General features: G+C 37.7%; 1 protein-coding gene across 1 annotated transcript in view; it reads left to right on the top strand.

Moving 5' to 3' along the window:
* LOC131139379 (protein diaphanous homolog 3-like) overlaps positions 1 to 15,765 on the top strand; it is an 89,538-nt gene that overhangs the window by 22,139 nt on the left and 51,634 nt on the right. The window contains exons 18-21 of the mRNA XM_058088961.1: positions 436 to 550; positions 13,141 to 13,236; positions 14,797 to 14,891; positions 15,340 to 15,441. Of these exons, the coding sequence (XP_057944944.1) occupies positions 436 to 550; positions 13,141 to 13,236; positions 14,797 to 14,891; positions 15,340 to 15,441 (408 nt within the window). The remainder of the gene's footprint in view (positions 1 to 435; positions 551 to 13,140; positions 13,237 to 14,796; positions 14,892 to 15,339; positions 15,442 to 15,765) is intronic.

The raw sequence follows: 15,765 nt of genomic DNA, 5'->3' as shown, positions 1-15,765 counted from the left end.
GAGGAATGATTATATGTACAGGTTCAAATGTATAGATGACCACACTTATACTTATACTTATACTTATCAAATGTCCCCTTGCAAGTTTCATCTTGACCACTTTTTCTAGCCATCAACAACAGTAAAATAATTTTTACTGTAATTATTTGTTTTTATTGATGGTCTGTACTGCACAACACACATAGTATACTCCCCTGTGTTTTGGCTGCTGAAAATCTATGTAATGATTAGTGGATGCAGCACAACTTTTGTCCAACAACTTTATTCTCAATGTTCTTTTTTTCTTCTGCTGTGACCTGTAAAAAGTATTTGAATGAAGCAAATGTGTTGACATTTCCCTTTTATAAATAGTCTGTTTTTTGTAAATTACAGCCTACGAAGTAGTTATTGTTATGCCCAAACAAACGTGCTGATTTGAGAATGTTTTATTCCCAGATACATCCCCAGGAAATGTCAGAGGGCTGTTTCTGGGTGCTGGCTGATGAGGGCCAATATGCAAAGCCTGATTTGCTCAGCAGAGTTGCCTTCACCTTCGGTTCACAAAGAGCAGGTAAGACATCTGTATGCTATATGTTTATTTGTTACGATACCTGACCTTTAACATTCGTGTAACATACTTTGTCATTTGTACATATATGTGAATTTAATAAATACAGATGTACATTAGTTCATATGGCAATGGAACTAAAAATACTGCCTTTCCGGAATCTGTCAGAAGACATCTATTTTTATTAACCTTCTTTCTTGCCTATAGATGTTTCACAACCATGGCCTTCTCTTCAGTTGTCTAAAATTAGATTAAGAACTGTTTTTATGTGTGTGTTGATTGTCTTTGTTCATATTTCATTATTGTGAAATGTACTTTTCCAACTGCTTTTATTCACTTCAGCTGAATGGATAATGAGAGATATATAGCTTTAAAGATTGGTTTGCAGGTTTCAAAAGTGTTAAGTCACATGGATTCATTTGTATTTGTGTATCATGTTGACAAAGGTAGTACAACAGTGGAACCTATGTTAGCATCACTGATCCATTAACAAAGGTCAGACTCAAACCAAAACGTATGATAATAAATTTTTCCCATAAGAACAAATGCACATCCAATTACTCTAATCCGAAACCCACATTTGATACCCACAAAGAGCAGCAAGGGAGAAGAATATTATATTTTGCCCGCGACTTTTGAGTTTTGGCCCCCTGTATTGAGTTTGACACTACTAGTCTAGATAGAGAACATCATCACACAGAGCAACTTTCTCAGCAGCCTTTGTAACCTGTTTTAAAATTGTTCTATTCTAATTCACAGTAATGCTAAAAATACATTGTGAAATATAGTGTGAGTGTAAGAGTTCTTCTGAACTGCAGGGACAGTTTTGTATATACATGTTTTATATTTTGACAGTATTCCTAGTAGTAATCCTGAATTACACATTAGCAAGGCTAGAAAAGTGTGGAGGATTTCTTGTAGAAGCAATTATCTTGTCCCTTATTGTGTCTGATATTAGTCCTCTCTGTGGTGATTGATTCACATCATGTGTTTTCTCTATTGCCTCATCACAGGCTCAGATGCATTATTCATTTAGGTGTTATCTACTTGTCAATCGTATCCTTTTTCTCTCAAGCCACCCTCCACAACCCCTTCAAACTCATCTACCCAGTTGGGAACTGACAGCATTTGGAATAATGGAATTGTATTTAGATTGCATACAGGTAAATATACAGAAACACAGGGCTATTCAATTATATGTTCATTTGGGCCAGATATGCAAAACACATTTCCAGCAATCAGTAATCAGAAGGCAATGACAAACATGAACGCAGTGCAATCTAATGAAAAAAAAAAAACATTTATGTGTTCATTGTAGCGCTGTTGCTATTGAATATTTTAGTAACTGAGTATTGTACTGAAAAGTCCTCATTTGAAGGGGAGCTATTATGCCAATTTTCGGCCCTTTTGTATTGTGTTGTGGACTCTTACAGAGCAGCTACATGCGATAACCTGCATAGAAAGCTTTGTAGATCTTCCAGAAGATCTGCACCAATTCCAGCTGTATGTTTTTGGCTTCTCCAAAATTGTCTGTTTTAGTCTATTCCACCCATGGCTTGCCTCCGGGCACGCCCACTTGCTGTGATTGGTCCCACTCGGCTTATACAGCTTGTAAAGCGTTTGCCCAGACATGCCCATATAAGGAAGTCTGGCTCATTTTGACGCCACAGGAGCTGGTGTCTCGGAAAACTCTCTGAAACCCGGCATTCATGGCCATCCCTAACTTTCATGGCTCACCTCAAACCTCATTATCTGAAACCTTGGCCTCGTTTAACATGAGAACTTTGTAACAACATTTATCGACCATAAAAGTGGAAAAAGCATCATACCCTTTTTTTTAATCAAGTAAATATTCATCCCTCCGTTTTCTATAATGCCACTGTGTGGCTGATGAATCGAGTAATCACATAACATGTATTTTTGAAGAGCAATTATATATATATATATATATACACACACACACACACACACAAGAGAAAATCAGACATTTGACTCAACAATCAACGGCCGTTGGTTTCATTTTTTAGAGAACTGTTTTATTTTGTTAAATTCACATTATGCTCCTCTCTGAGCTACCACCTTATCATGGTGAGGGAGTTTGTGTGCCTTGGTGATTGTTGGAGCTAAATTGTTGTAAAAACACAAAGAACAAGATTGCAGATACAAACGGCCAAAAATCTTTGTGCGGTGTTTGGGCTCTCCCTTAGAGATAAAATGAAAAGCACTGTTATCCAGCAGAATCACCGGGTAGAACCACTGCCTCTCCACATTGAGAGGAGCCAGATAAGGTGGCTCGGGCATCTGGTAAGGATGCCTCGCAAATGCCTCCCTGTGGACACAACTGGGAGAAGGCCTTGGAATCTACCAGGAAGAGTTGGGTGAAGTCGCTGGGGAGAGGGAAGTCTGGGCTTAGACTGCTGTCCTTGTGACCTCTGATAAGCAGAAGAAGATGGATGGATGGATGGATGGATGGACATTGACAATAGGAACAAACTGTATTTATTCACCATGCTCTGGGGCGCATGTCTTGGACTATCACATTTAGTTATTTATAATATATATTATTATATATTGTATATACAAGCATATCGTTCATATCGCTATGGACTGAATTTGAAGCGGGGGTGTCATGTTTGAAGATGGCGCCGCCCGAGTGCAAGCTAGTTTTTTTTTATTATTTATTCATTTTTTACTTCTCTGGATAACGCACACGCTTGGCCACTTTTGGATCACGCATTGGCCTCTAATTGAATAGGACTGCTGTAAAATGTATGTTTTCTGGAGCAAGTGGTACAAATACTACTTACCATCAGCCGAAGTCTACGCTTCTTTCTTATGGGAACGGCACAGTTGCTTGCCGCACAATCCCTATTATAATTGATCTTTGTCATTTCTCACATTGTGAAAAGGAAGGAATGTTGAAAGCACAACATCAAATAATTGCTGCTTAATGTTATATGCTGCTAACAAATTTTACATATGAAGTTGTTTAGCTCCTCCAGATGGTCTGTGACCATCTTAGTTGTTTTCTTCTTGTTTTCTTGCCGTCCCAGTGGCGGTTGTAAGTACAGCGTAACTGATTCATCCAGCTGTTACAAACAGTTGCTACTAGTTTGTCTCAGCGAGTATGCGTATGGGCAAGTGAGTTTGTTGTCTTATTATCATGGCCATGTTGCCATCTCATTTAAGAACAACATCTGGATCAGCATTAAACATTTAAAATGACACCATATGAAACAGTTTTTCTCATCAAATTTTCATTCACATCCCTGTTCCTTTGTGACATCGTACCCCTTCCTGTTGTTGACTTAAACATTCATTCATTCATTTTCTACCACTTATCCTCACGCAGGTCGCGGGGGTGCTGGAGCCTATCCCAGCTGTCTTTGAGTGAGAGGCGGGGTACACCCTGGACTGGTGGCCAGCCAATCACATATAGACAAACAACCATTCACACTCACATTCATACCTATGGACAGTTTGGAGTCGCCAATTAACCTAGCATGTTTTTGGAATGTGGGAAGAAGCCGGAGTACCCGGAGAAAACCCACACATGCACAGGGAGAACATGCAAACTCCACACAGAGATGGCCGAGCATGGAATCAAACATAGGTCTCCTATCATTTGAGTAATATCATTTGAGCAAGAGGGTAGAATTTCAGCATAGCAATTTTTATGTGTGTTGTGTATATAGGAAACTGCATTTTTTGGAACTTTGCCCATCATCCACAATGATTCTTTCCCTTTTCTGTGCGTTCTAAAGAGATAAAATGAGATTGCATGAGGGAGCGAACAAGGCACGTGATGGGACACACCTCCTTTGACTATAAAGCAATCTAACAATGATTTATATGTATGCTGATGCATTTGCATCACAAAAATGCCTACTCGAAAAAATCTGACCTCACGAACAGCTCTGTACAATTATTTTCTCTGCCCTCCATTGTGACGCACAATTGCTTTCCTGGTTTCACAGTGTTTACTGCTGGGATAGTAAACATGTCTGACGACAAAACAAGTGGTAACGACATCCCTTTTAGCATGAAGCCAAAGATGCTAATAAGCGGTAGAAATTAGCGAGTTCTAACCTGTGGTACTGGAACAGCAGAACTCTTCAAAACACGTCTCATCCTCTGTCCTGGATGTCTCCGAACGTAATCCTCCTCGCATCTTAACACTGTAACATGCACACAACAATGGACAGGCGAGAGCGCAAAGTGATATGACAGCAGAGAAAATATGGCAAGGCGATTTGTGAGGTCAGATTTTTTTGTAGTAGGCATTTTTTTGATGCAAATGTTTTTGAATGCATATTGCTTTGAGGAGCCATACTCTTTATTAAATGTCCTCAGCTAGCTGGAACTACTTTCCTCAGCACCGTAATCTGACCAGAACTTGGTCCAGGACACCAAGTGGGGAGTGAGTCGCTGTTCATGGACTTCACTGCTGATGGGGGTGTCAAACAACTTCATGTCAAAAAATTTAAAAGCAGAATACAACAAATAGAAATGCAGTGTGCATGTGTAATGGATGCCAACTAGTAGCGTTATTTATCATTTTGCTTAAAACTCAATAATCGACGCTTGAAGAAATGTGCAACGATGTGCTCACATTCAGAGCGAATTAGGCGTTTCCCACGGTTTTGGTTGACAGCAGATTTTTAGGTAATTTTGAGGAGAAAAAGTTGAGTAATATTGGATCTTGCTCATATTGAAGATGAATTTACATACATATTTGTCTAAATTAATGTAAACGTACCTGGTATGTATACTGTGGCGCTAATAAGTTCCCATGCTGCTGTTTTTCTTCATATATTTATTTGTTATTGTTTTTTGGGGGAAAATGTCAAATAGCTCTAGAAAATCGGACACAGCACGTATTCTTTTTCTGCACATTGACATTACCTATGAGAACTCGGCATCCTGTCTGCTCATTGATTGGTCAATAAAACTCCCTCTGATTGGTCCTTGTCTGTGCAACAGCCATGAAACTTGAACATATTTCAACTTTCTGGGCTTGCATCGCGATGCCAGTGTGTGCATGTGCAATGATGACATGCACAACCATAAAATTAAACCCTCACGGATTTCACGTGCCGCTTGGCTGGACAGAGACTTGTAATAATCACCTTGTCCCACAGGTTCCATTTAAAATTAATGACAAGAGGCGACATACATCACCCCCTGTGTGTGTGTGTGTGGTGCACATCAATGAGATGTGGTCGCTCGTTCAAGCCCGTTGTGTGCAGGGCTGGACTGCAGGGATCTTATTTGAAATAAATGAAAACTTTTCCGAATGTGTTGTGTGGAAAAGAGGCGTTTTGTTTCTCGCCACATATGAAGCATAAATAAAGACAAAGGTATCTGTCGGTGCAGAACTCAAGCAGACCACTATACAGTATTTTCCCCTTTTTCTTTCACTTAATATCACTAATATTCACTTAATATTCTCAGGAAAAATGTTCATACGTGGGTGTGTATTTGTTAAGAGCTTTTTTTAATTTACACAATAAATAAGCTAAATTAGACTACTATAATGTACGTATGTTTTGCTTATGTGTTGAAAATCTTCCCTGATGACTGGCTAGCATGGTGCTCGAGCTGCAAATGGAACTTGGATTCATTCTCGTCCAAAGGTCATGGCCACAGGCCCCCAAAAGCTGTCCTTTGCAGCAGTTATTAAACAGGCATTAATCACGCTTCAAAAACGATTTGCTTGACTTGCCAAACGAAATTACCAACTTAGACAGGCCTAATTTTAATCCATCGTATTCCAGCATTTAAATGGAGGAAAAACATGTCACTTTATTTCAAAGTGAGTGTACTACTTTTAAAGATAATAATACTGTTTTTCTGTAGTATTTATTTGTGTTTAAATGTGACAGGAGCTAAATGGGTTTGTAGGCACCATCATGGATAAAAGATGAAGAGAATTAGAAAAAGGGGAGGTGGGGATGAAAGAATTTAACAAACAAGCTCGTAGGTGGTCTTTTATATAATGTCTAAAATGGAGTTTTCAGACATCATGGCACCTACTCTTTAAAAAGGGAAAATCCATTCTTTCTTGTTTTAAAGTAATTTTAAAACCTGCTCTGCTCTTCCTACCTTACCACCCCCTTTCACAATCCTATTTATGCTTTTTCTATGACATTTTAAAGAACTCAATTTTCTCTATAATAACTAGATGTGGCTGCAGACATTTGCTGTCATTATGAGAGAGCTCATCAGATACAGATATGTAATGCCCTTTTTGTTGTTGAAGGGCAAAGTCGTATTATGTTGAATAGATAAACATTAGATAAATACTCTATTTCATTGTAGAATATACATACCGTCTTTTATTTTTAGAAATTAGAAATTAAAAAGTGTGACACCCACATACGAAATATAGTATTGTAGGACTTGCCAAAATTACAGACCTGATTGCAAATTGACATGTTTTGGTACACCCATCAGTTTACATACATTACTCCTGACCATTTAATGGCCCCAATACCGGAAGTCTTCCTGTGTGTAACCAACCACAGAGGAATGGGCGTGCCTGGAGGTGGGCCGTGGGTGGAATAAATTAAAACAGACTGTTTTTGCGGGAAGCATGACGTCCAAATAGATAGAGCTGAAATGGTGCAGATTCTGGAAGCTGTTGTAAGCTTTCGGTGCTAGTTATTGTTTGTAGCTGCTTTATATGGGTCCGCAACTCAGTGCCAAAAAATGAACATAAAAGGTCCCCTTTAATAGTTTTAATTAGCTTTAATTTTTTGCTCATTATTAATTCAATAATATATATCGTTTCAAATATTTCAGATTTTTCATTGTACATTTTCTTACATTTCTTGTAAGATCATGCCTTTAATATAATAAGATTTTTAGATTATTATTATTAATATTATTATTTTGTCATAATACGGCTTTTGAAAGTGACATTTTAGTATTTAATATATCACCGAAATCTGACCAGGACTCGGCTCACGGGAACAGGTCACTGTTGATGCAATAAACTGCTAATGTGGATGTCATACAACAAATGACGGAAAAATGATGGAAAAGTGGGAGCGACACAAACGCCACAGGTTTTGTATCCCTCCCCATGTATGGTAAATTATCTCATTTTTTCAATATCCTTGTCCTCCATTGCTGTTTTTCTTTCTTTTCTTTTTTATTTTTTACACAGCCAGTTTCTCCGGCATCAGAATCTCAATATTTCCCCAATTTGTGTGTTTTTATGCCATCATATCACCCAAGTAATGGGTTGGCTCGTTAAAAAGATATTTGCTTTTGTGACATTTTCCTTTTGTAATTTTTCATCCAGACATGTGATTTGTGTATGTGGGGGGAGAAGGGAAAAGTAAAGATGCAGATAGGAGCAGACTCATTTAGATCAACTGTGTGAAATTGCCAGATGCTTTCTGAGTGGATGATATGGACTAGCGTAAATCCACCGCAAGTCCTGGGAAATTAATTTTGGAGTGGCCTGTTCAGATCTGACTGGTCTTGCCATATTTCACGTCTAATACAGATGAGCATACGTACACCTTTGCCAATATAATACTTGTTGTAGCACACATTGTATAGTATACTAATCACCTTTAGAGGTCAGTATTCCACAGAGAATAAGCAAATAGGACTTTAAAGAGAATCTTTAAAGCTTTGAAAAGCCTTACACTTTTGTGTGTATGCAGTTATGTTTTGGTATGATGTTTTGGAGCGATGTTAATGTTGATGCAAATGTGTTTGTAGTAGTTTAGATTTGGAGGCGATCCAGGTAGAGAGCAGGAGTGAAAAGAAAGGAGAGAGAAGCTTAATGAGTCTGTTAATTTGCTGCTATCCGAATGAAAGTCTCACAGTAATTATAGCCCCGGGTCATCTGGTGTGAATCACTTGAAGAGGGTGGCCTTGCATAGTTCTATTTGATTAGCTCTCTTGCAGCATAGTTCCTCACTTCATTACTCTGATCACACCCTTTGTCTACTACTCACTCATTTGCTCTCCTGTCAGTATTTGTCAAGGTGGTGGAGTATTTTCCATGTTACCACATAAAAGGCTGAGTATAGTCCTGTCCTTACTGTCAGAGTGACCAAAGGCCGTGACTTTGATTAATAGTGAGTTGAACAGTTAAACAGAGGAACTGGTTTGACTGTTTGACAGATGTGTCGGAATACAAGATTTGTTCACTTGTTGCAGACATCCCCTCCTGTGCATCAGATGTTTGATGGATTTTGCTTTGGGCGATGATGTGTTTGTGTGTGTGCGTGCTTACAAATGATACACACTCAATTTATTAGATACAACAAGGAAATTCAACAGGCAGACAGTCATTTTGTTATTAGTGAGGTTATTGTCATTAACCCGTTCCAGAAGGTGAAGGGGAAACGGAAATGTACGAAAACCAAGGCATTTTTACTTAAGAAAATGAATCTGTTCCAGACACTCATAAATATTAACAAAAAATAATTTTAACATGCCAAAAACAATGTGAACCAATTATAAATAACAATATGTGATTTTCCTGTACATCCTGACATCCATCTTTGTACTTTGCGATGACTTCTTTGTTGAATTCAATGGTGTTTTTCAGCTTATTTTGTTGCTTATTTAGCAGTCATGCATGGACAGTAGCCACGTATACATGGACCTAAATATTCCAATTGCATTTGGTTTATTTGCTCAAACAGAAAAAAAAATACCTTTTTTATATACACCTCATTCCGAAAGAAGAGTCCGAATGAACATATAATCAAATTGAGGTATCTTGTACCCACTCAAACAGAAAGTTGTCAGGGTGCGTTCTTCTTCGCCATGTTTTTCTTCTTCTATTGTTTATTGGCAGTTGGCAAACAGCTTTCGGTGTGCATCCGTGGAACAGAATCTAAACCCTTCTCTGCTTTATTCACAAGTCCAGTTTTTCTTTAAAAAGAAAATATATATCTACGTATATAAAACATGTCCTGAATTTAATTAATAATAATAATTATTATTATATATGGCCACCACTTTAACTATATACTGAAATCAGCACAATACTACAAATTACATACCAAAGAGGTTTCCGCACTACATTGTATGAAAACCGAGACTGTAGGAGAACCAACGCAATTTTGTTGAAATCCGAAGCATACGACAACTGTGGTGTACATTAATTAAGGTTCCCACTATATGCATCACGTTGAGGTCTTCAAATATGAGCCACATGAGGGTGGTCTGTAGAAGAGGCAGCGGGTGATGATAATGTGGTCTGCCGTCCGTTCAGACTTCCCATATTCATATGCAGCTTGGTCTGCAAGGCCCCACTACTTTAGCGATGCTTTGAAACGGCCAAACCGAGTTCGCAGGCAAGTTCAGCAGGGTCCACTGCTGACGTGGTAGTCACCTCCTTCAATGTCGACTCCTGGGTCAGTGGATGTAGCGATGGATATGGGTCAACCTTGCCGACTTCTACTCCAGCTTCCAGGATGCTGCCAGGCCAGCACCTGTCGTCAGGGATGGAACTAAGCAGTTCTTGTGCCGACTTGTTGTAAGGACAGCAGGATTTCAGTCTGCACTGTGGAGAATAAAATGCTTGACCAAATCAGCTCACACATGCATGTTTCATAATGCATCACTGAACCCTCATTCAGTTATTTTCACGAGCAATTAATTATGGGCACATGTTTACATATAGTATGTACACTACAGACATGGATTTTATGTTCACTATGTTCACCTCGTTAGCTTCTTTGCAGTTATTCTCGTCAGGAACGTAAATGTAAACATGGTTCCAACTTCATACCGGCCTGATAATAATGCAAAGTACCTCATATTGTTGTTATAATTTGGCTTGTAAAACCCTTTTGTCTGGTTAGAATTCACTTTGATGAGGTTACACAAGAAGAAGTGAATGTTTGAGTATTTATTGTGGGCTGGATGGGAGAGTTGTGTGTTTTGTGTGTGCTCATGCACATGCTGTGTGTACGTGTGTGTGTGGTTTTTGTGAAGGTTGGTGTGGATATTTGAGGTGTTACTTGCCCGTCTCAGAGGCCTGCCTGTCATGCACAGCATCAGTCATGCTCTTTCACAGCAGTTTATTTTATCCACCATTCCCTGTAGTGCTTTGACATCACAATTCACCTGTTGGTGTTGCGTGTGTATATGCAGTTTTGCCACTTGTCAAAGCATTGTCATGTACCTTTTAAAGTGCAGCAGGCCTTGATTAAAAAAAAAATGTTTTACATTATTTTGTACTCGCCAGCTCAACAAGGAGCATATGTCGGCATTCCAATTAGAGCATACATCGTAACTTACTTACTGAGTAACTGTTTTGTGTATGTCACAGCAACCTTATTCTTTGGAAGGGGGAAGGAGGTGTCTTACCTTGTTAACGGAAAGAGCGTTAGTTCCAATCTTTTTGTCTCGGAAGTCCGTGTGCCTTGGAAAGATGTTCTGGTAATATTTAAATCATCAAAATTCAGCAAGACATTGTAACATGTTACCATCAATGTACGGTATTTATGTACCATAACAATTTTATGTGGGTCATTCTCACATTTGACATAAAAAAATGTTTTACTTTGCAATAGTTTTCACATCTGAATGAAGACTTGTAAAACAACAAGACAATTTTGAAAACGGAGATCTTGGTTCTAATAACCAAATTCAACTGCAGAGTGCATACGAGTATATATGCTGACTTTGAAATGTAAATTTATTGAAACACTGAAAACTATGTAGTCCTTTTTGAGTTGTTCCCGTATTTGTGTGAAATTAATACAAAACCTAGCCAACTTTAACATGAAATTTAACATTCATGTAATCTGTTTACCTACTGGTGTTTTTTTGCCGCCAACCACTGTACTGATACACCACTACCTGTATCTTTTCACCCATCTAAATGATCTGTACCGGAAGTGGGTGTGGTTTAACCTGGTATGGGCGGGGCTTAAAGCTGTACATTATTTTAAGTCTGATTTGGATTTGGATTGATCAGAAGTTGTTATATGTATTGTTTATTATTCAGCTATGTGTGTAGGTGATCCTTGAGGCTTTAGTCTTATCATCCTGGTTATATGTATTAGTGTCTGTGCGCTGTGTACCGCTCAATCGCACACGTTACAGAACAATTTTACCAAGTAGCTTTAGGTACAAACCAAAATAGAGTCGAGCTGAATATCTTAGCACCTCATTTGCGTTCATCAGGTAGAGCTGTGTCCGCTGTTTCATGTGTTAAGAAAGAATATGTGACAAAATTATTGTAAAAAGCCAAGTTGGAGTTCAAAATCCACCCTTGCAGCTAAAGCGTCTGAAGGCTGTGGTTAAGGGTAAAAAAAAAAAAAAAAGTAACATTTGTGTGGTATGGGTTGCCATAAACAACTTTTTGTAAGCAAATAATGTACATTTTATGAATTGCAATGTTTTTGACAGTAACTTATTTTGTTTTATGTTGCCCTTTCCCTTTATTTAATATAATTGTCCACTGTTTATCATTTTAGTGTCAGTAATTGTGTTGTATATTATCACACTGTAATATAAAGACCAACAGACCCAAACAATGTTTCTTTTATTTCTTCCTCTCTGTTTATCTACCTCCCTTACACATTTAAAAGAGTGTGAAGAGAGTACCGCTGAGGAGCCACGTAAGTCCACTCCATGTGTGACTGTGTCAGTGTACCTGTATTTCTGTATATGCTGTGTATTGTAGCAGTGTGTGCTTGTAGTTATGCCAGCAGAGCTTTATGGTCACGACAAATCATGTGAGAGGATCTCTGAAGGAGTACCAAGTTGAACAAAAGATGTTATTCCTTCTCCTTCCTCTAAGCAGATTAGTGTGTGCAAACTGTGTCTAAAGAACTGGTACTCTAAAGGTTCATCCGTAAACCTGTTGGTATTCATGTCAGGGGTTTTGTTTGGATAGAGGAGGACATACAAGGTTGCCCGGTGGATCATGTAAAACCTTGGCATATTTTGTGTGTGCGAGATTACACACCTGAAATATTGCAAATCCTGTAAGGCTCCTCTGGCAGTCACGCTGTCGCAGTCAAAATGGCCACTGACACCACAACAGTAATTCTTGTCACAAAATTCTTTCATGCAAATATGCAACTATCAAAATAGAAAGTAAATATTCCTCCCCATTTACTGTTTTCTGCATGTTACAAACGAATGTTTAGTCTTTTTTTTTTAATCACGTGACAGTGTAATTGCAGTGCAAATAAACAAACAAAATATATAATATACTGTACACAAGGATTGGGCGATATAGACCTGAGCACCTTAGCATACATCACAATATTTTAGGATGACATGTATGACATTATAATTAAGTTTATTATGTTTCGGTCAGGAGGAGATTTTTTTGTGTTTCTAATGATTTTGTGCCATGATTGAATGATTGACCGCATGCAGTCATCAACTCTGCTATTTACGGTTACATTTATACCAGTATAAGTAATTTTCTTATCAATTTATATTGGTATACCAGTACATAAATATCGCCCAACCTTACTGTACACTATCAAAAGTATAATAATTGGCTTTGATTATGCATGTCTGTGGTAAAATAACCATTCAGCTGTGCAGTTCTTCCCACTTTTTCATTGCTAATAATTGACTTTTTTCATTAGCCAAAAGAGAAGAGGAAGATCAAGATGACAAGAAATCGATAAAGAAGAGAATCAAAGAGCTGAAGGTGCTTGATCCAAAGATAGCTCAGAATCTATGTAAGTATCTAATACACTGCCATCCGCAGCTTCCCCTCTTACAAACACTGGCTTTATTTTTTCACACTACGTTATACAGTATCTAGTAATCCCTCCTATAATGTATCTCTGTTAATTGGTTCCAGACTTGACTATGGTAATTTAATTTTCATCAAGTAGATTGTCTTCTTTATAAATGTAAAACTTTTCCCATCCAGTTTTTGACATTATTAGAGCTCTCTAGACATAAACTGGCTCTATACCTCTATAGTTACTTTTATACAGAGTAAATACACCATTTAAGATTCATGCTTGTGTGTTTTACTCTAAAAGTGTTCCCTTGCGAGAACACACCTACAATAACGATAATAAGAAAAGATGCTTGTCTGTCAGTATACGGAATTGTTTTTGAAGTGGACAATTTTTGTGCTGTGTTAAAATATCCCTCCCAAGATGTCACTGTCTTTTTTGGCTTTTTTCCAAGTGGCGTTCTGACCTTTGTGTCATATAAAAGAAAACGAGTGTAATCAGGCCAGAAATATGTGATAACTCATGTCATAGAAATGTACCTTTTCACTTTTCATTTACCTTTTCACCTTCATAAACACATTATGTGAATTTAGCTTGGCATTAAAGCTTCGTACAATCAATGGCGGTATGCATCATTACTTACTTATTTCCGCAAAGTAAGAATGAGTATGATAATATTTTTGTAATTTGAGCATAGAAAACCTGTTTGACTTTCTTACCATTATTAGAACCCTCTAGATACTAAATAACAGCCCTATTGTCACATTTAGACTCATATTGCTCATTATCGTAGATGTAATCGGGTATAATCATGATCAGGTATAATCATAAGACACAAGCTTGTGTGTGTTTCAAAAAATATCTTCTGGGTCAGTGGACAGGAAGTGACATTGGGGATTGCCGTCTGTGTTAGTGTTATGATGATGATATTGTTATTATGTTATTTTCCCTGTTGTGAGATAAATTATTATAAAGTAATAATACCCCTCTTTTCAATGAGCAGTGGGTGCTGCTTTGGGCCCCGTCCCCGTTTGAAAAAAATAGGACACTATCATCCGTCTTGTTTGGGAAATTAACAAAAATAAAGAAACTGCCGATCTTTTTGTTTTTTGCTTTACCTTTTCTCAATTACATGCACACGTGTCATGGCCAGTTAAGCAAGTTATATCATTACAGCCCTCCTACCATGTTGGCTAATGCTAATATTAAATCAGAATTTTTCCTGATTTCGGAGTTGAAAATAAGGCTTTTAGACGTAAATTGATTGAACTGTGGATTCCATTTGATCAATACGTGCAAGATCTTTGAGATTTATCTATGAGCATTATGCTCCCTACTCCAACAACAAAAAATATAATTTTAAACCCATCCTTTAATCCATTTTGTATGTCCTCTATGTCCTGGAGCCTATCCCAGCTGACTGTGAGACAGGCAGGGAATATAATTTTAAATTAACTGCAAAAATGTGTCCAATGTCAATTCCTTTATAGCTGAATACAATACTTTTCATAGTGTGTACATATGTTTTGATTTGTATTTTTATGTCTGCAGCCATTTTCCTGGGTTCTTTCCGAATGCCTTACAAAGAAATTCGTCAGATGATATTGGAGGTTGATGACGAGCATCTCACTGAACCAATGATTCAGGTGGGACAAATATTTTATGTTTAACATTGAATTTAATTTGCTTTCAATAAGATGGTAACTATACTTTGGATGAATTGTGAGACACACCTGACATCTCTTAAAGTCTTTAAGAGATTTAAAAAGTTAGAGATTTGTCCATTTTAACCATGGCTTATGGCTTATGGCTTTGTGTGTGTGTGTTTTGGGAACTAGCGGTGGTGCTTGTTTTATTAGCCGATAAAGCCAATAAACAGATGCCTTTCAGCTTTGGCCAGCCCAAGAAATTGCTTGTAACCCCAGTTTCAGCCAGGTGCAGTTTTCATCTGGTGTTTTGTATTGTCTGGGTGATTGTGGCAGCATCATTGTTTGACCGAAAAAGCCAATACAAATACAGAAAGAATCTTAAATTATGATGTATCTCTTTACTTCATGTTTACTTCATAGTCCTGTTTTCCCCTTTTCATTGTAGAACCTTGTGAAGCACTTACCTGAGCAGGAGCAACTGAATGCTTTGGCTAAGTACAACAGTGATTATGCAAATTTGTCAGAGCCTGAGCAGTTTGGTGTTGTGGTAAGTGTATGTGTATGCACAAAGACACAAAAAGACAACTGTTGAACTTTATAACTTCATTTTTCCCCAAAGTATACAAACATATATACTATATGTGTGTGTGTGTGTGTGTATACATCTGAAAAGTTCAGGGACATTTTGGATTTGAGTTTATTTAGTACTTTTATTTATATCATTTGATGATATGATTTTGTATGTTCTGGTTGTGCAGGATGCTGATTGCATCCTGATTAAAATACAAAGAAGGAAAAATACACTATAGTCATAGTTGGCCTATTTAGAGTCATACCCTTTAAAATCTTAAACATTAAAAACTTGTATCTT

Source organism: Doryrhamphus excisus, chromosome 12 (assembly GCF_030265055.1).
Source record: "Doryrhamphus excisus isolate RoL2022-K1 chromosome 12, RoL_Dexc_1.0, whole genome shotgun sequence".
Classification (NCBI taxonomy): Eukaryota; Metazoa; Chordata; class Actinopteri; order Syngnathiformes; family Syngnathidae; genus Doryrhamphus; species Doryrhamphus excisus.
This window is presented reverse-complemented; position numbering and strand designations above follow the sequence as displayed.